Raw genomic sequence first — 19575 nt, 5'->3', positions numbered from 1 at the left:
GGATATAATTGCCTGCACATATTCTCAAATATAATGAGGTCTGGAGACTGGGAATTGAATATCATATTTGGCATCTGACATGTGAAACGATAAATTTCAATACTATTCTCTCCAGGCACGCACATGTCGAAAAGGTTGTTAGTTTCTTCCGCAAAGAGCAACATTTTTATGACGATTTAAGCTGATAACTGACCAAATATTTGATGTAATACTTGCAGTTCTAAAATATCGTATGATTGTGGGAATCGGTAGTCGAAACAAGTGCAGTATGAATGGGATATCCTAGGTAGTATAGACTTATGTACAGGGAATCGCGTTATCGGTAGTCTAGACAATTATCGTTTGCATGGAGAATCGCGTTTTCGATAGTGAAGACAAATATCATCTGAATGGGGAATCGCGTTATCGGTAGTATAGACAAATATCGTTTGCATGGAGAATCGCCTAGTCGATAGTCTCTAAAATATCGTCTGAATGACAGTCGCATTATCGGCAGTCTTGACAGATATCGTCTAAATGGGGAATCGCGTTATCCGTAGTCTAGACAAATATCGCGACAATACATTTGGAACAAGTACAATACTTGTAGCATCTTTTACAATATCAGAATCAGTACGATGACTGCAAAGTATGGAAACGGTATAATGACGGAGCTGTATGGAATATGTAAGATGATGGCGCAGCATGGAAACGGTACGATGACCCACTTGAATGATGGTTGCAATAGACATTACAATTAATGTACGCTCAAGGATTGACATATCCAGCTATATCCAATTTCTTAGTTCCAGACATGCTCAGAAATAGTTTAGTACACTTAGGTTCCATCAGCATCAAACCAAAGCTGCAATTTTCCAATCATACATCTTGTTTATATAATATCGACAATATGTTCTTTTTAAATAAATAATGTTTGAAACCCATTTATGTCATGCCAATGAACAAAACATCCATATATCCTCTCCTTTCATAAATCGATACTAGACTTTAGACAAATCTTAATGCTAAAATTAAACTCCTTTGGTGCAAATTAAGATCTTTGCAAAAGAGTTTTGACCCAAAGGATATGAATCATGGGAAATATCTCTTTCTAAAGTTAATATCGTTGTGGTTATTGAAAGAGTGGAAATAACTATTTCCAAAATTATCCTTTAATAAACAAATATATTATCGCGGGAAAGGCAAAGTTCGCAATTTAATACCCGAGCAATGCACAATGGAATCACTCACTATACACGTATATCACACAAATAAATACATATTCAATATTCTTTTGCAGGAATATATCTGACAGTAACGATGGGAATGACGTCATTATCCATCATTCTGACAGTCTTTGTTCTCCAGCTTCACCATGTTGGTCCTCATCAGCGAGGTGTTCCGAGATGGCTACGCATCCTATCATACGACATTATGTCCAACCTTCTGTGCATGCGCCCAAAAGTCAACCCTTTCATGTTTACATACAATCGTATCCGTCGAGACGAAATGACGATGAGTTCTTTCGCAGACACTTACGTTGATAATGCGCCAAATTGCAATGGTGCTGTGACACAAAGCAGTCAACATATGCAGCATGAAAAGATCCTTGATATAGACGAGACGCAAGAAAAAATAACGAATCATCTTAAACATCTGGTTTCTAAACAGGACTACGAGGAACATCACCAAGACATTGTAAATGAGTGGCGCTTCGTGGCGACGATAATGGACCGCTTTTTATTCTGGATATTTCTACTGGCGTCAGTATTGTCTTCAATTGTCATTCTTGTGATAGTGCCCATGCGAAAACCACCAGTATGACAACAGTCTTCGCGCAGATTACGGATGAAATCGTTTTGGAATGCTAAAAGTTTCTACATGCGAAATACATAATAAATAGCCCTGCTGGTGCATTGACGTGAAGTTTCATATGGTCGGTAATCATACGCCACATAACAACAATTAAGTACAAATTTCCATTCGATAGTCCATCGTAGATTTGGTTCATCTCAGCGTATAGAAGCTTGGTAAGCAAGGTGTGCCATATTTTCATTATTGAAGAAAAATGAATAGATAGCTTGGGAAAAGTTTTTATAGATCTGTATGTGTGAAGAATGAGGAACATATTTTCAACGAGGTCACTGTAATACTGAATTGTTTGCCAGTGACGCAGAATTGTTAGTATAACTTGTTTGTTTGTTAAGTACGTGGATTTGTTGGGAAACATTATTTTGAGCAGTGTTTATATTGCTTTTGCGCATAGTTAAACTTTTTTTTTTATTGTAATTAAGTGAAACAATAATTGCCGTGTTTTGAAGACATCAGGAGTTACTTTAACTACCGTGTTTTGAAGACATCTGGAGTGTGATATGTCACGAGGAAGGACGAATTTTTGTATTTTCAGCTAAAATCTTCATTTTTCTTTATCTGACATTAGTTTTATTTTTGTCTTCATTAAACATCACATCACCGAGTAAGATTTCACATCATTTTCCAAGCTTGTTATTTGTGAACTACAATAGGACATCATTAAACCTTGTCTTGAAACAAACCAGTTATTTTTAGACTTACTTCGAAATGTTGATCCTTGATTTGACGTAGTTAAATATTGCACAGAAAACATAAATTGAGTTAAACACGCGCTCAGTTTTGAGACTATCAAAGAAAACATGCTCGATGTTACAAATGTTATCATGTTATGGACTTGCTCAGCACAGTTTGCGACAGGGTGTTAGAATTATAATAGGTTTGCTAGCCTGTATATTCTATGTCATTGCCTGATACCCTTCCTAACTTAACTACATTTTCTTCGTTTAAATTTTCCATCGGACATCTCAAGTTTTGTAACTTTTGAGATTAAAGTAGCCAACACCCCCACCCCCACCCCCCGCTCCTGATACATCACAGAAGATGACGAATGGAAAAAAAGACTTTTACCTATGGGTTGCTTCCCTTGACATGTTCCAGATAAGAAGGTCTTGATTTTGTTTAAGAGTACCATGATATCAAAAATTGGATGTTGTAATTTAAGGATTTTACACATTTTGGTTTTATCTTACTTTGGTGTGTCTTTTCGGGATAAATAAACTTACTCAGCACTGTATAACTAGGATTGTGTTGATGTGCCGTTAATATATATATATATATATATATATATATATATATATATATATATATATATATATATATATATATTACAAGCTTTGTCAGCCTTCAATCTTCCGCTTAAATTTGATTGTACGTGGTGGAATGTTCAGTATAGTGAGTATAATTGTAATGAATGGTGGTGCACAAGTGATTGTACGTGGTGTAATATTCGGTGGAGTGAGTGTACCTGTAATGAATGTAATACAATTGATTGTATATGATGGAATAATCATTTGATTAATTGTAATAGTAATGAATGTTGTACAATTAAATGTACATGTTGGAATATTCAGTGGGGCAAGTGTAACTGTAATGAAGGTTGTACAATTGATTGAACGTGGTTGAATATTCAGTGGAGTGAGTGTAATGGTAATGAAGGTTATACAATTGATTGTACATGGTGAAATATTTAGTGGAGTGAGTGTAATTGTAATGAAGGTTGTGCATTTGTACAAATATTTAATGATATATTAACTTGTACATTCATAGTAGACGATGTAATCTGGATTTGTACTCCCGTAGTATTCTTTGAATGAGAAAATCAATCTTTATATGCGTGTATTAGTTTGATATTTGCTGAGTTACAAATTGTGTGGTCAGTAATGGAGGATGTACTTCAAATTGTAGTATTTAGTATCAACGCGCAAGTAGCTTATACGGCATGTATCATGATTCCGCATCGTCGGCGATGATGTTGAGGTTAAAATTGTTAAAGAAGTTATGTCCAAGTTTTTGAAGGTTATACAAATTCATGAAATCTGTATTTGAATGGGAGACTCAGTATTCTGAGGACCCTTTTGATGCATTACCATTATTTTTCTTTCACTTTATTATGAATTACCAGACACTTTGAACATTTGTAAACTGCCCTTAGTTGGGTTTTATATTTCGGGTTATTTATGGGTGCTTCGTTGTTTTGTCTTGTTTGTTTGGTTTTTATTTTGTTTAAATATGTTTATTTATGTTGGGGTTTTAAGGGGCTTCTTTTTTATTATGATATTCCCCTTTTCCAAAATATCTTCATCCTTCTGTTGGTCCACCTCTCGTACTCCTCCTTCTTCTCACTCCCCCCTTCTTATTCAATCATAATTTTGTATATCTTATACGATAGACGCGAAATATTTATTTTCTAAGTCCCTGAAAGTAAATCTGAAAGTACATAATTAATTGAAGACTTTGTACAAAAGAAATTTCAATACCCATCCAACACTTAAAAACAGGTATCCTTAATCGAAAAGAAGAAATAATAGGAATATGGAATTTCGCGTGTTGATTATTGGGTGACAAATTCTCGTATCTTCACAGGAATTTTCTTTTCTTTATGATTGTCCAAATGTCTGCCTGTGTCTTATTATGAATTTAGACAATTGATTTAGAAATGGCATTGCAGTACATAAAAATTGCTTGAAAAAATTTATTTTTTATTTTTGCATTGCTACATATTTGTACGTCATACCTTTATCAAACTTTATAAATTGTTTTTGCTGGACTTTTGAACAGGCACGCGGCATTTCACATTAGAAGGTGAAAGGTCACTGCAGGTTGATGACACTCTCAATAGCAATTTTAATTTTGGTATTTCTAACTTTCTGGACTTTAGTGACTTGCCTTAACAATTAATGCTATCAAAAAATATTGTCTAAATAAGGTAACGATGAACCAAAAATAATTTACCTTTAATACGAAATCAGTTTTAACAATTGATATGGTACATGTGTTTTGTATTTTTTTAAATCATAAAATGCCAAATACAACTGCCAAGTAATGGCTGCCTTCACCATCAATTTGATGTTACTCCGTCAATCCTTCAAATAACTCGAATATACAACGGCCATGTAATGGCTGCATTGAGTATAATCTTCGTGGTAGACTTTGTCAATCCTTCAAATAACTCGAATATACAAAGACATTGTAATGGCTGCATTTATCATCATTTAGATGTTACTCCGTCAATTCTTCAAATAACTCGAATATACAACGGCCATGTAATGGCTGCATTGAGTATAATCTTGGCGGTAGACTTTGTCAATCCTTCAAATAACTCGAATATACAAAGACATTGTAATGGCTGCATTGAGTATCATCTCGGTGGTAGACTTTGTCCATCCTTCAAATAACTCGAATATACAAAGGCCATGTAAAGGCTGCATTGAGTATAATCTTCGTGGTAGACTTTGTCAATCCTTCAAATAACTCGAATATACAAAGACATTGTAATGGCTGCATTGAGTATCATCTCGGTGGTAGACTTTGTCCATCCTTCAAATAACTCGAATATACAACGGCCATGTAATGGCTGCATTGAGTATAATCTTCGTGGTAGACTTTGTCAATCCTTCAAATAACTCGAATATACAAAGACATTGTAATGGCTGCATTCAGCATCATTTAGATGTTACTCCGTCAATTCTTCAAATAACTCGAATATACAAAGGCCATGTAATGGCTGCATTGAGTATAATCTTGGCGGTAGACTTTGTCAATCCTTCAAATAACTCGAATATACAAAGGCCATGTAATGGCTGCATTGAGTATCATCTTGGTGGTAGACTTTGTCCATCCTTCAAATAACTCGAATATACAAAGGCCATGTAAAGGCTGCATTGAGTATCATCTTGTGGGTAGATTTTGTCAATCCTTCAAATTACTCCAATATACAAAGGCATTGTAATGACTGCATTGAGCATCATCTTAGTGGTAGACTTTGTCAGTCCTTAAAAACTCGAAGATCCTTTCATGGTCTCCACATCGGACTTCAATAATCATAACATCTATACAGCATATACGGAGCATGTGTCACATCAAAATATAGTTACAATACTGATTGCCACTCCCAGCCCTTGGCTACATCTTCCCTGAATATAATTAAATAAATCAGGGTATTCACTTCACATGGTTCATTATATCGCATCATTTGCACATGAGTGTAGCCTGCACTCTATACGAGAAACATAAATGCACAAATGTACAAAACACATGGTAGAGATTCCATGACTGGGCACAATTTCTCCATCATTTCCTTGCCAACAACATTTCGATAAACAACCTCGTTTTGCCCCCACACAATTACTAAATGCTTTCATGACAGTTTAATGAAGATGAAAGATGTTGCTTTCTGTTGAAAATACTGCAAACAGCAGTATAAAGTAAAGGTTTATTCATTTAAGATATACTTGAACTTCTTCGTGGATTCTAAAGTAGCGTTACTGAGCTCAATATGAAAACATAGTTTATGTCTTTTTGAAGAGGACATAAAACCACTTCCCTCTTACCCTTATGATTCCAAGTTTGTTTTAAACGAGAAAAAAGAAACAAAATTCTGTAGATACTGCCATATGCGACACTAGACAATAGGTTTCTTGACAGTATAGGTCATATGCCCAAAATACTACAGTTAATACCATTACTACAATACTGTAGAGCGCCATCTAAATAATCAGATTAACCACTAACATGAATAAGAAAGGAACGAAATACCAAACACCGACACTAAAAAAGTGGTAAGATCAATGCATATGCTTTATGCCAGGATATTTGTGCACAGTTTATACTAAAGTGGAGATTGGTACGTAAACGTCTGAGTCCCAAAGACGATACATGTATCTGTACAATTTGATGCGTAGAACATAACCCCCTCCCCACCAAAAAATGAATTTAGTTGCTGATGTAATCTCCTGACGGCAGTTTTAATGACACTTATCATATTAGTATGGTGTCCACTTCCTCTCGTGTACTTGGTACGCGTGGAAAATTTAAAAGGTTGGACATAACATTTCTTCTGGGTTTCAGAATTACAGAATTCTCGGAGTATGAAAAGCGATCGATCTCGACGGCATGTGCAAAAGAAAGCTTTATTTTGAAAAGCGTTCTATCTTGTACATTCATCCACCACACTGCCTGTGTTTGGAGACTTTCTTCCTACCATTTTTCTTGTGATGCTATTCATGAATATAATTAATGGCATAGCTCTTTTCTATGAAATACACGTTAAATGAGGACCAAGCTGCTCAAATACAAAACAGTGTTTTCATGGCATTCAAAACAAGTAGACTGGGCATGATCCCAATTAAAACCGACAAGCGGTGATATTGTCACAGCCTTTCATATTTTACAGCATTTATGCAGGCATCTAGAGTTACCTTTTTAACTCAGTGTCATAAAGCCTCATTAAATTTGATTAAAATGATTGCATTCATACATTGGAAAACTTGGAAGCTATAGATAGTATGCACTATCTCTTGTTGATCTTAATAATGGCGGGAGTCACAGGACCATCACAATTTCAGAAAACAGTACCATAAAGATAACGTTACCAATTAGCCTAATCCGTGATGTTGCAGGTTCTTTATTTAATACTGATTAAAGCAGGAACTGTTAATTGTGTCTTGATCACTTTTACCAACAAATATGAATCGATTTCCAGGTTTTCAGCATTCAAAGATGGCTTGCGATTATATGATCAACAGCAAACTTTGATGTGCCCCCTTCTAATTAGTTTATCGTGGTTGTGAAACAATACTATTATGTTTAACCCATGCTCAGTCAATATTATTCGATTCACGTTATTATTATAAGATGTTATAACGAAATAATGCGCAATACTACCCTTGTTTTCAAATGGCACTGCGAGATATATTAATGCAAATGGTTTTACTAAGAGATAAAGTATTTTCCTTTTACACTAGGTTTAACAACTTCAAACCTCTTTTTTGTCGTTAAAGCAGACATGATGCATTCGTCTAATCCGCAAAGGACCAAAACATTTGTAATCTTATACATGCCGCCATACTGCCAACTGTTTTTCCGTGCAGAGGTGCGTAGGTTCCAACCTCGCAGATATTTTTGGTCAGCAGCTATTTCATTAACTTGTCTTGAACATTTTGTTTAGTTTTCTTGTTTGATATGTCTCATCGCTTCTCCTTAGTGCTTTTTTATTATTAATGCAAACAAGAAAAATCGCATTGCAAATTACACCTCTGGGCGCGTACTTATTAAAGCAATGTAAAACTTGCAGTGTTATACCTACTTTTGCACAACCGTCTCGGGTGCCAAAATACACAATTCGAAAGCCTCGAACTTACGGTAGTTACTGGAATGTTTATTGTCATCCTTAATTAAAAAATAAACGTATCGAGTATCCGTTTGTCTGACGTTTGCAAAAATACATTTTAGATGCCGCACTTATGATTCGCAGATCCATGTGAAAACAATTATTGTTAGATTAATTTATCGCTTCGCAATGTGTCTAAATATACTGGCCATGAATGTTTATTTCTTGGTGTGAGGGAACCATTTCTGCTTAAAATCTCCTTTGCACATTTTTGGCTGTTTCACTTCTGCTTTGCACATTTTTAGCTGTTTCACTTTATTCATTCTCATACAGAATGTCATTGCAGTTTTCTTAACAGGTTCCATGTCAATCACCCAGCACACACAAACTGGATTGACCATGTTACATTTGTACCTATATAGAGTTAATTTTAGTGTAGCTGACCGACGTATGCTGGTGTTGCGTTTCTACACTCGCCCAAAATTATGTTACGCTCAACACCGCAGGTACAAGTGGGATCTATCTAGCAAATTTTGTATAAAACTTATCTACCCTTATGGGCTTGCAGAAGTAGTGTCTTCACGAGTCATACACCTACCAACCCATACTACACTGCAAAGCAGGGCTTGGCTTGCCCTGTATCAATCTGATATTTCACAGTGTAGTGGGGTGGGGGTGGGGTGGGGTAAAGATTTGGATGCTTATAGGCATGAGTAGAACGCTGTGCATTCTGTAATACGTGTAAAATGATGCACTTTTGGCATGGAATATTATTTATTAAAATTAAAATACTGACCTTGACCTTTACACACCACTCCCATTCTGCTACAGACTCCTGAATCCTTTAAAACGCTTCACTTAATGTGTTCAAACAGATCAACAGTATATATGTTTTTATGTCAATGTTGAGAACAGTGTGATATTTATGGTGATACACGCACACTTTATATTGATTTCGGGATTTTACATTTGACCTTCAAATGTGAGTTTCACATTTGAGATACAAAACAGAAGTTTTTATCATACTCCTCATGACATAGGCTCTCAAATGATACGCAATGTCACCTTTCCTCGAGAAAACGGGGGTAAACCGTAACTGGAATATGCCTAAAACGTCATCAGACGATGACAGTACGTTATTTGAGAAGCTAAAATCTCTCTGGGGGAAACCAGTATGTCGTATTTATAGCTGAGCGCTTGTAACATGTTCAGCCATTCAGAATTCATAATAAGTTCATGAAATAAATAATACGCGTTAATAATTTACAACCATAGCCGTAAGAGGACAACCACCGTATTGACGTTACTATTGATGTCGTTAGTCGAGTCGTAAACTTCCCATGACTGATCAAGCCTCAAACGACCATGACTTTTTATCACTTATATGTATGTTTGTTTTCGAGTTGGATTGGTGTTGATGGTGGTGGTTGATTTAGAACTAGACAGATACAGTGTTGCATTCATAGGGAAACACGGCACTCAGACACTATCACTATGATGACCTTTTAATAAGATTTTTATGCTAATTTTTTTCTTCTAGTGTTGATGGTTTTCACATCGAATGAATCATTGCAAGGAAACGTCGAAGTTGGCAAGGATTTATTGTACAACACATGATATCTAATTACACATCGGACCGATTTATTGATCTTACGGACAGCATTTCTTGAAACTATTTACCTTTGAAAATGTCTTTGTAAACAGGATTTTTGAGGAGTAACATTTTATTTTAATTTTGAAAAGCATCGATTCAGTTTTATCAGGATGCATTGGTGATTTGTTCATCATGTAAATCCCGTAGTAGTAAGAAACAGTATAATGATGATCCGAATATAAACCTAAATTGTCAAATATATTCGAAAAATAAATGTTTTAGAAACGATCTAATATGAAATGAAATACATAAAGGCAAATAATACAATCGCAAGCTGAGCCATGTACAGCGTGCATTTTGTCATTAGTATACATTGAAAGCTGTTTCAGAAAAGAAAATCGCACCATAAAATTCTTGAAATCAATGTTCTTGCTGATATTTATAGAGAACAAAATAACTATGGCCTTTATAATAGTTGAAAAGATAAATCATCTTGAGGCAAAATAAAAAATACCCTAATTGAAGAGAAAGCCGGCACTCGAAATATAAATAGTCGGCTCTAATGTGCGGATCGGGTAAACGACTGAGCTTCCATTGGTTTCGTTTCGGTTGTAGCGTACCGTGTACACATTTACAAGTTTTGGTAAATGCAGAGCATACTTACGCTAAACAAACGCTTGAAATTTCAGTTCCCCTAAAATGGCATTGATCTCGATCCATCAATTTCAGCTCTCTGTATATGTCCTAAGGTAAATGGAAATATTTGCAATACATCTGATTCAAATTTGTATTCCGCACTCGTCTTCACTCAGTGTCTGCATATCTATGGTGTTTCTTTTAAGGACCAAAATGTTAAACGATGTCAATGCACGGACACAAATTCCGATTGCCTAGCAAGCGACTGTGTTTTGCGAAAACGGTTTGTGACCTTTTCATTGATGTAAAAGTGTCGTGTGACTTATTCATTGAGGTAAAAGTGTCGTGTGACTTATTTATTGAGGTAAAAGTGTCTTGAAACTTGTTCATTGAGGTAAATGTGTCGTGTGACATGTTCATTGAGGTAGGAACATATTTTGTGAGAATCTGTTAATAATAATTATATTTCTGGCTAGCTTATTAACCTTGGACGGGAATACAAGAATGTAAAATAAAAATGAAATGAGCGCGTTTAAAACAAAGTGTGAAAATAAAAAATACAAAAAAGTATTTTTAAAAATTTGGGATGCCGCCGTGAATTTCGAACTTAAAACCTTTTTTTTGGCAGCCTAGACATCAGAAAGAAAGACACATCTGGATGTGTATATTTAAGATGTCTGTATACAGAAGTTTTACTTTTATTTATGCAACAGAAGCTGGAACATTTGCGTACCAAATATAGATTTCCGTTTCAATTCAGAAATTTTGTTCTGCTATCAGAACACTGTATGTCTTAGTTTTCACTAGTAAGGTATGAAACAAATATCAGAAAAGAAAATTTCAACATAAAACTAATAGAAAATTAAAAATAACAAAAAAAATAGGGATAGGCGAGTTAAATGGAACGTTTGAACAAAAAAAGGAGAACAAAATTTAAACAATTTAACAAACTGGGATGAGCGAGTTTAAAACAAAGTTTGTACATAATATTACAAAACAAATGTTTAAAAAAACGGGATGCCGCCGCAAGTTTTATATATACGATCACTGAATACAAAATGTGCGTTTTTCTTGTCAGTTGTTTTACTGATAAATAGTTCAGAGATTCACGATCACTGTACAGCCACGATTTACAAATATGGCTATTGAAAAGAGCATAATTTTTGTTTGTCAATTTGGTATCACTACAAAGGAGAAAACGAAAGTTTACAATCTTTACAGGTATAAGTTAAGCACTTCTGCCTATCGTGGTGAAAATAAGCACTGAACGAAACATCACCAATAATTGATTAAAAAAAACTGAAATTAAATTGCAATTAAATCATTTATCACATCCTATTTCTCTGTGTTTTCAAAGTTTCCGATGTTGCATTTGTTGTTGTTTTGAAGGTCTTCTTCTATACAGTCAATAAACTGGACATCTTTTTGGTGATATTTGTTACTAGCTATTTAAGCTAGGAATGTATATTTCAGAGTACGAATACTTATGGTTGCGGTTTAAAGTACATGCCTTTCTTATACAAATCATGTACATATTTGGGTAGGGTAGGGTGACAACGATATTCATTACTGAAGCATCTAAGCAGAGCAAGGTTCAGGATGTGATATGTATGCAGGGCCTAAAATTATCCAGGTCGAATGACTGCACCTGTCATATGCATGCATGCATGCATCCATTCATCCATCCATACATATGAAGACGTCTTCATTAGGAAACGTTAGAGCCAGTCACCAAGTTAAGTACTGTCAGTTTGAATGACTTTGAAAATACCGCGGTGGACAGATCGGTCTTGACAAGATTTATTGATATGGCAGTGGGTATAATCAATAGGGGAAGTTTACTTCAGGTTTAGTTGGTTGGATGCTTTGAGGCACTGTAACAGATGTGGGTCGTTTAGAGCCGAGACAGTTTTAGAGAGTGCTGTACCCAATGACATTGGTATGGATGTTGGTTGGTTGATTAGTTGGTTTTTGATGACTCCTTTAGCACCATTGGGAGCTTCATGCCTTTTCCAAAGACGCATTGAGGCAGCAGACCTGGACTGGGCTGGGTGGGTACAGAACCTGCGATCTATAAATTGTGAATCATAAACTCAAGCAGCTGATTTAAGGTGGCTTGCTACGAGTACGGAAGGCTGAAGTTTTAGCAGCTATGGGAAATTCAAGTAGGATGCGACGTCCTGCATCGATATTAAAGACAGTGATATGTTGATTTTTCATCACCATAAGTGCACGGTGCTGTAAGTGTAAACTATTGGCTTGTCAAAGTAGTTCGCCAAAATAGGAAGCACTTTCTGAATTTACATGATTAAACCCTAGTGTGTTTCGGAAAGAAACGAAAAAATATTTTGCTATTAAAAGACACCACAAAGAAACAAATTAAGAATAATATAAAGGCTACATGCTTGTTTTTAATGCTAAAACAGTTCGAACATTTGAACACAAATGAGACTTTGTTTGGATGATACTGGTTTTCCGTTATGAATTGTTTTGTGCAAATGCATCTACGCTTATTTTTATTGACATGATTATCGTTTTGTGGGTAGAATCTCTTCATGCAACTGTACATTAAATTAAAATATAGAATGACAATGTGTTATATTTTGTATATTAATCCAGTAGTGGTCAGAAAGCTTGTATTAATTCCCAGTGTATGTTGTTTTAGAATAAATTACAGTTTACAAAACATTCTTCTGAAATTTCATTTTTATTTTATGCAACGTATTTCTTATATAAATGATTTGGTATTCAACGGAATTCATCAGCAACAAACAGACTGTAAAAGCCACTCGTGACGTTATTTCTGGCGTTTATCGTCAGCTCTTGAAGGTACGTAAGCTCTACAGAGTAGAGACTTTTAGAGACGAAATAAATCAAAACTATAGACCACGGATTATGGATATGCGACTTATCGAACAGGGGCTAGACTACTGCAACATCCGCTTGATCTTGTCAGAATTGTGTCACCAGTAAATATTTCCCTAATTAAGCCTCACTTACGGTGCTTATAAGACCGCAGATAACTAACATCTCCTATATAAATGAAAATACGGAATTCCCATAATCTTTTCCCGATGTTTAATGCGCCCATTAGCCTGGTTCCCTAAGTGACGAATTGAGGCCATAAGTACTGAAAATATTATGGCGCTCTCCCCCTAAAAAAATGTGAAACTACAAAAAAATATTAAAAGCTAAAAAGGTGGGAGAATAACAGTACTGCCATCATTCCAAGGGGCCCCGAGTGGCCGAGTGGTTTAAAACGCTCACCGTTACGGATCACTGCCATCACACCTCTGTCTGTGTGGGTTCGAGTCTCGGATTCGGGGAAATGTGGGTATGTGAGAAAGCTTGCCAGTAGTTTCTCGTGGGTCGGTGGTTCTTTCCGGGGTTTCCCGGGTTCTTTCTCCACCACTTATACTGGCCGCCATGTATAGCCTATCTTGGGCTGACAATGGCGTTAAACCCTGCAACAACCATCATTCCATATCAAAATACTCGTACATGCAGATCTAAATGGTCATATATGATTCAATTAATTTCTATCATCAACACTTAATTTGAATTTTCTTGGTTCACCCTGTTGTGCTGGTGCCTTAAGCACGTGCTTAGTGTGCTTAATGGGTAATCCGGAGCAGCAGAGAGACTGAGCCCACCAACTGTTTCGTTTCAACAGAACCCCTATCAAAAACATTTCTGATAGAAGTTCTTATTTCACAAAATAAACCCTTCTAGCCAGAAACTATGATGACTAAATCCTCTTTTCTGGCTAGAAGGGTTATTTCGACAGCGATAACTCGCTATAAAAAATGTTTCTTCACGGGGGGGGGGGGGGGCACGACGGCGACGTTGGTGGCTCAGTCTCTCTGCTGCTATCATTTTAGGATTTCTGTTGTGAATTAAAAATTTAAGTTAACAATAATGGCCAACATCGGAGAAGCATATTCTGCTAGACTAGCTCGAGAACGACTTGAAGCAATCAAAAAATTTCTTCCTGTACGAGATTCTGTCAGAGAAAAATTACAGCAGAGACAGCAAGCACAGGAAGGTTTCGCAACGACCACAGGGGAATTATTTAAACCTATCACCGCAGTCACTGGAAAGGTTTTAACTGCTATCAAAGGACGAACTGAATAACAGGCTGCAATTGAGGGTGGAAAACCAGAGCAGGGTTTGCTTCAAGCAATAAAACAACTTAGTGAACAACAAGTAGCAGCCGCAGCTGATCCAGGTGCAGTAGGTCCACTTGTAACTGTCAAGGAAACATTTATTAAAAAATTTACCGAAGATGGTATCGACGAAATAAGAAATATTCCACTGAGTAGCGTAGAGGAGCTTCAGCAGTTTTCTGTTTGGATCGTCGAAAATTATCGTCGCAGACATGAATTTCTAAAACCAGAAGCTGTCAAGGGCATGTCTCAAATGGAGTGGGCTGATTATGTGTATAAAATAAATCGAGGTTATCACCGAATATCAAAAGGTGATGACACCTATAATTTTATAAAAACAGGTATAATTGGGTATAATAAAAAACTGAGAGATCAAGCAGAAAAAATAAAGGAAGGAAAAAAAAATCGCAAAAATGCAAGCGAAGGAAATGCAAAAGAAAGTTACCGCAGAGAGAGATCAATCACCGCCACCTGTACCACCTAAACGAAAAGGAAGACCTAAAAAAGAGAAACCAGCGCTGTCTTACTCTGATCCAGAGGGAGATGTTTTTGAAAAATTGAAGTTGGAACCTAAAACCGGGTCTGGTTTTATTGCTTGTCCTAATAATATCGTCGATGATGTATCTCGGTTAGAAGTGCTCATCGGAGGAAAACGAGCCGGAAATAACTCTCCGGAAATAATTAATGAAGCTGCTGATATCTGTCAGCGACTATTTCAGCGTGGTATCATGGATATCGGCATCTACCGTGAACTTGTTAATGAACTCGCAGATGGTTATTACAGCGACTAATAATTTTAGTTAGAGAAAACAACAATTAAATAAAATGATCATACACGATACTCGACCCAGCCCAGTCAGAGTAGTAAATTCACGATTACCGGTCTACAGAGCAACCTACGGAGATGGTCTCGGTGATGTTGTTACGGGTTTGTTTTCAAGGATAGCCCCTAAGGCGTTACCGATTGCGAAACAACTGTCGATGAAAGCGATTGATGTTGTCAAGGATAAAGCCCTTGGAGCTGTTGGTAATCTTGCCGGAAAGGCATTTACGTCAGTTAAGGGTAGACTGTTACGGTTAGCACGTAGACCTAGCGCGGTTAAACCACCGCCAGTAAAATTGCCGAGCACTGAACTTATGCCCGCGGATGTCAGTAAAGTAATAAATCAATCCGCAAATCAAAAACTTGCGGCGCTAGTAAACCAAATACCCGAACAAATAAATACGAGCCTGATATCAGGAAGTGGTCTTCGTTTTAGACGACGATAATTTTATATAATGTTCAAACGTGTAGCTGATCCAGCGTTCGACATGGATGCACCAACACTTAAGATGAATCTGTGCGCGATTATCAGTATTATTCTTATGAAGCAAGATCGCCCAATCAGCGCGGACGAATTGAATTACAAGTGCATGATACAAGTAGATATTTCTTACCCGCTGAAGCATTCCTTGAAGTCACGGGTGAAGTTGTAACAGATGTTCCCCCTTAATACACCATACGGAGCTAATTTTCGAGTTGGTCTTGTCAACAACGGCATCATGGCACTATTCAGAAGTGTTTCATATAACATCGACGGAAAGGAAATTGAAACGATTCAGGATAACGTTGACGTTGCCACAACAATCGTGGGATTAGCACGATACTCAGATGATTACACTAGATCGGCTGGTCCGACTATGATGTTTGCTAAGGATAATGTTGATCATCCTGAACACAGATCTGTTATTCCAGTACAAACAGCACGAAACACTGCTCTTGACCCACAGCCAGCTGGATTTGCGGATAGGCCAGGTGATGCGTTTCCAATATTAAGGCCTAGTCCAGAGTATAATTTAGGTTTTGCTGTACGTAAATCAATGTTATCGGGTAATCGCAGAAGATTTTCATGTGCAATTCCGCTGTCTCGCATCTTTGGATTTTGCAGAGGTGTCAGAAAGGTTATTTTTGGAGCCAAGCATACAGTTGTACTTGTTAGAAAAGGTGACGACAAAGACGCTATCTGGCGAGAAGGTGATGATCCTGATGTTAATCTTGGTAAAGTAATATTATTCAAGCTTGCGTTGTGGATGCCAGTAATGTCCCCATCGTTAGCTGAAGAGCAACGGTTACTCTCTTTCATGGACACAGGTGGTAAATCATTGATATCATGGTTGACAACATCTACAGATTCCATTCAGGGCGCCGGTGCTGGGCAATTCACGTGGCACATAGCATCACAGCAGGGGGTGTCAGCACCACGACATATTTTCGTAGCACTCCAGGCTAACGCAAGAGTAAGTAGTCAAATACGTTCGCATATGATATTTGACAAACTTGCTGTCTCTGAAGTTTCGCTGCGAATAAACGGACATCAAGAACCATCCGAGGATATAGTGATATATTTTGAAAACAATCAAGTTGCACGTGCGTATCATCGTCTGATGACATTTATGGGACGTGATCAAAATATTGATACCGGCTTGCAGATATCACAGTTGGATTTCACAACGTTGTATCCGATTTATTACTTTTCGCTGGAACATCTTGATCTAACCAAACAATCTGTCGTTGATATACACTTCAAGGCTAACGTTGGCGAGTTTCCCGCTGGTGCTGCAGGTCCACCTGCAGTTGCTGGTGGTTTTAGAGCAATCGCTGTCATACTCTCCGATAAAGCAATGCTACTTGAAGGTGTTGGCGGCCGAATGAGAGTCATTGATGCCCCAGTAGAAAACCTGTACGTGCTCCAAAACCTTGTAACATTGTTAAAACAATGCAATTAGATCAATCTCGTATTAAATAAAATGTCATACAGTTACGTTAATGTGTCACTGACTCCTGGTCAGGTGAAGAAATTACAATCGAAAAACGCGAGCACATGTGGGACATCAATAACGTTAAAACATGATCAGCTAGCGGGCGGTCCAAACAAGCTGTCGCTGACTAAAACTCAGCTAAAACATTTCAACAGCGCGAAGCAGGGCACTACTGGAGTTCGAATTGATCTCTCTCCGGCCGCGGTCAAAGATATGGTCAAAAAGACCGGCGGAATACTTCCATTTCTCCCAATAATTGCCGCCGCGTTAGCACCAGCAGCAGCCGCCGCGGCAAAGTCAGCCGCGTTAGGAGCAGTTGGAACCGCTGCTGGAATGGCACTAAAGAAAGTAACCGGAAAGGGAATTTTACACAAGGAAAGTCTAAAAAAAAAGACAAACAAGAACACAAAAACCAACAAGACGCCCCCGAAAGACAACAATGCCTCAGCCCAATCGTTTAAAACTTCCAGTGGAACAATACGGAGCGGGTCTAAGACTACCGGGAACTCCGGCGTCATGGTACCCAAAAAGGTTTTGAAAACACTTTCAGCAAGCAATTTTGATTTACTTAATGCTGCTAAACAATTACGCATAAAATCCTTCAAAGGTGTATTTATGCGAGATGAATTACCAGCACGACCGAATAATCCAGAAACAGGAATTATTAATCTTGACAACAAAGAAGGCCCTGGGACTCATTGGGTTGCTTACGCGATCGATCCGAGTGGAATTGTCTATTTCGATTCGTACGGGCTAGCTCCGCCAGTTGAATTTCTCAGGTACGTCCAAGGATTTTCCAACATTCCAGTTTGGCAGTCAACGTTACCAACACAAACACTAACCGATCCTCCGATATGTGGTCAAGAGGTTTTGAATGTTCTCGCCTCGATAACAAAACATCCAGCGATTCCTCCTCATAAAGTCGTGCATGAATACACGTTGAAAAATCATCAATGATTTCCAAATTTAAGCAACCCCATAACAGATAATGGTTGATATTTAGGGAAGATCAAGCAGAACCAAGGAAGAAAAAAAAGATATCGATTTATCGAAGTATGCGACCAAAGATGAAATTGATGATCTTTCAAATCTGACCGGGATAGACCCAGATGAGGCTGTTATTTTTCAGGACAGGCACGGCAAGCTAAGAACCAGTAACATTAAGTGGAATGACATAATTCGCAGGGTTATTGGAGCTGTCACGGACAACATCGTTGTATTCACTGACAGCGGCAGAATCAGAGATTCGTCGATATCAATTGCGATGCTGCGAGATGATGCAACGGAGCGTGTAGCGAAGACCGGTGATACAATGACAGGTGAACTCAGCATGAACGGCAACAAAATAACCGTTCTAAAAAATCCGGAAGGTCCCGAAGATGCCGCAAACAAACAATACGTAGACACCGTTGATGGTAAACTAGCCACGTTGCGGGCAGAGTATGATGTTCACGTGGACGCGTTTACAAGATTTCGAAGAAACTATCAAAAAACTGGTGAGACCGTGGATAAGTTCTTTGGGACTCCTCCAGTCGTCGATGTGAAACTCGTTGAAATGAAGACCGACATTGACACGATCAAACAAACACAGCAAGATATCGTATCGGGTATTCCTGAGATCGTTAACAAAACCAATCTGATTAAAGTCCCCACTGGAGTTACCCCCGGGCACATCACCAACATCGTATTCACGGTATCATCGGGATTCGCAACATGGTCCCGACAAAATAATACTATCAAATACACAGCAACAGCCACTGGCGTGTACAGGTTGTCTGTGTTTTCGGCCGCTAAATTTGAAATCTTCACAACATATCCTTGGAGACATTCCACCGATAAGTATTCCGGGGTTGTAACTATAATACTAAACAGCGGAACCGAAGAAATATTTATACTTGAAGCCGCAGACAAGAAATTAACCGCAACATCCTACTGGTGGTGTTTGGAATTCGTCGCAGAAACACCTCAATTGGTTACCGCATAAATAATAATAAAAATGAAATCAGCATCAACGACGACATTGAAATCCGAAGGATTTCCAGACGCTCAGCAATACCGGTATGATCAGGTACGCGAATGGCAATCAACGTTGAAAAACACCATTGACAGATGCGTAACAAAAATTAAAAAATACAAACGGCGTGTAACCGTGCTAGACGCAATAGTGTATTCGGTATCCGCGGTGGTTGCATCCACGGGTG

At 37.7% G+C, this 19575-nt stretch overlaps 1 protein-coding gene across 1 annotated transcript in view; it reads left to right on the top strand.

Moving 5' to 3' along the window:
- The window catches only part of LOC149802012 (neuronal acetylcholine receptor subunit alpha-6-like), a 225373-nt gene extending 222837 nt beyond the window's left edge, over positions 1–2536 (top strand). Inside the window, exon 5 of the mRNA XM_089956412.1 lies at positions 1280–2536. Coding sequence (XP_089812538.1) covers positions 1280–1803 — 524 coding nt within the window. The 3' untranslated portion in view covers positions 1804–2536. The remainder of the gene's footprint in view (positions 1–1279) is intronic.
- The last annotated feature ends 17039 nt before the right edge of the window (positions 2537–19575 follow it).

The sequence above is a fragment of the Sinohyriopsis cumingii genome, chromosome 4 (assembly GCF_028554795.1).
Source record: "Sinohyriopsis cumingii isolate HCF-2022 chromosome 4, ASM2855479v2, whole genome shotgun sequence".
Classification (NCBI taxonomy): Eukaryota; Metazoa; Mollusca; class Bivalvia; order Unionida; family Unionidae; genus Sinohyriopsis; species Sinohyriopsis cumingii.
Note: the sequence above shows the minus strand (reverse complement) of the source record. Positions and strands in the feature narration are given on the sequence as shown.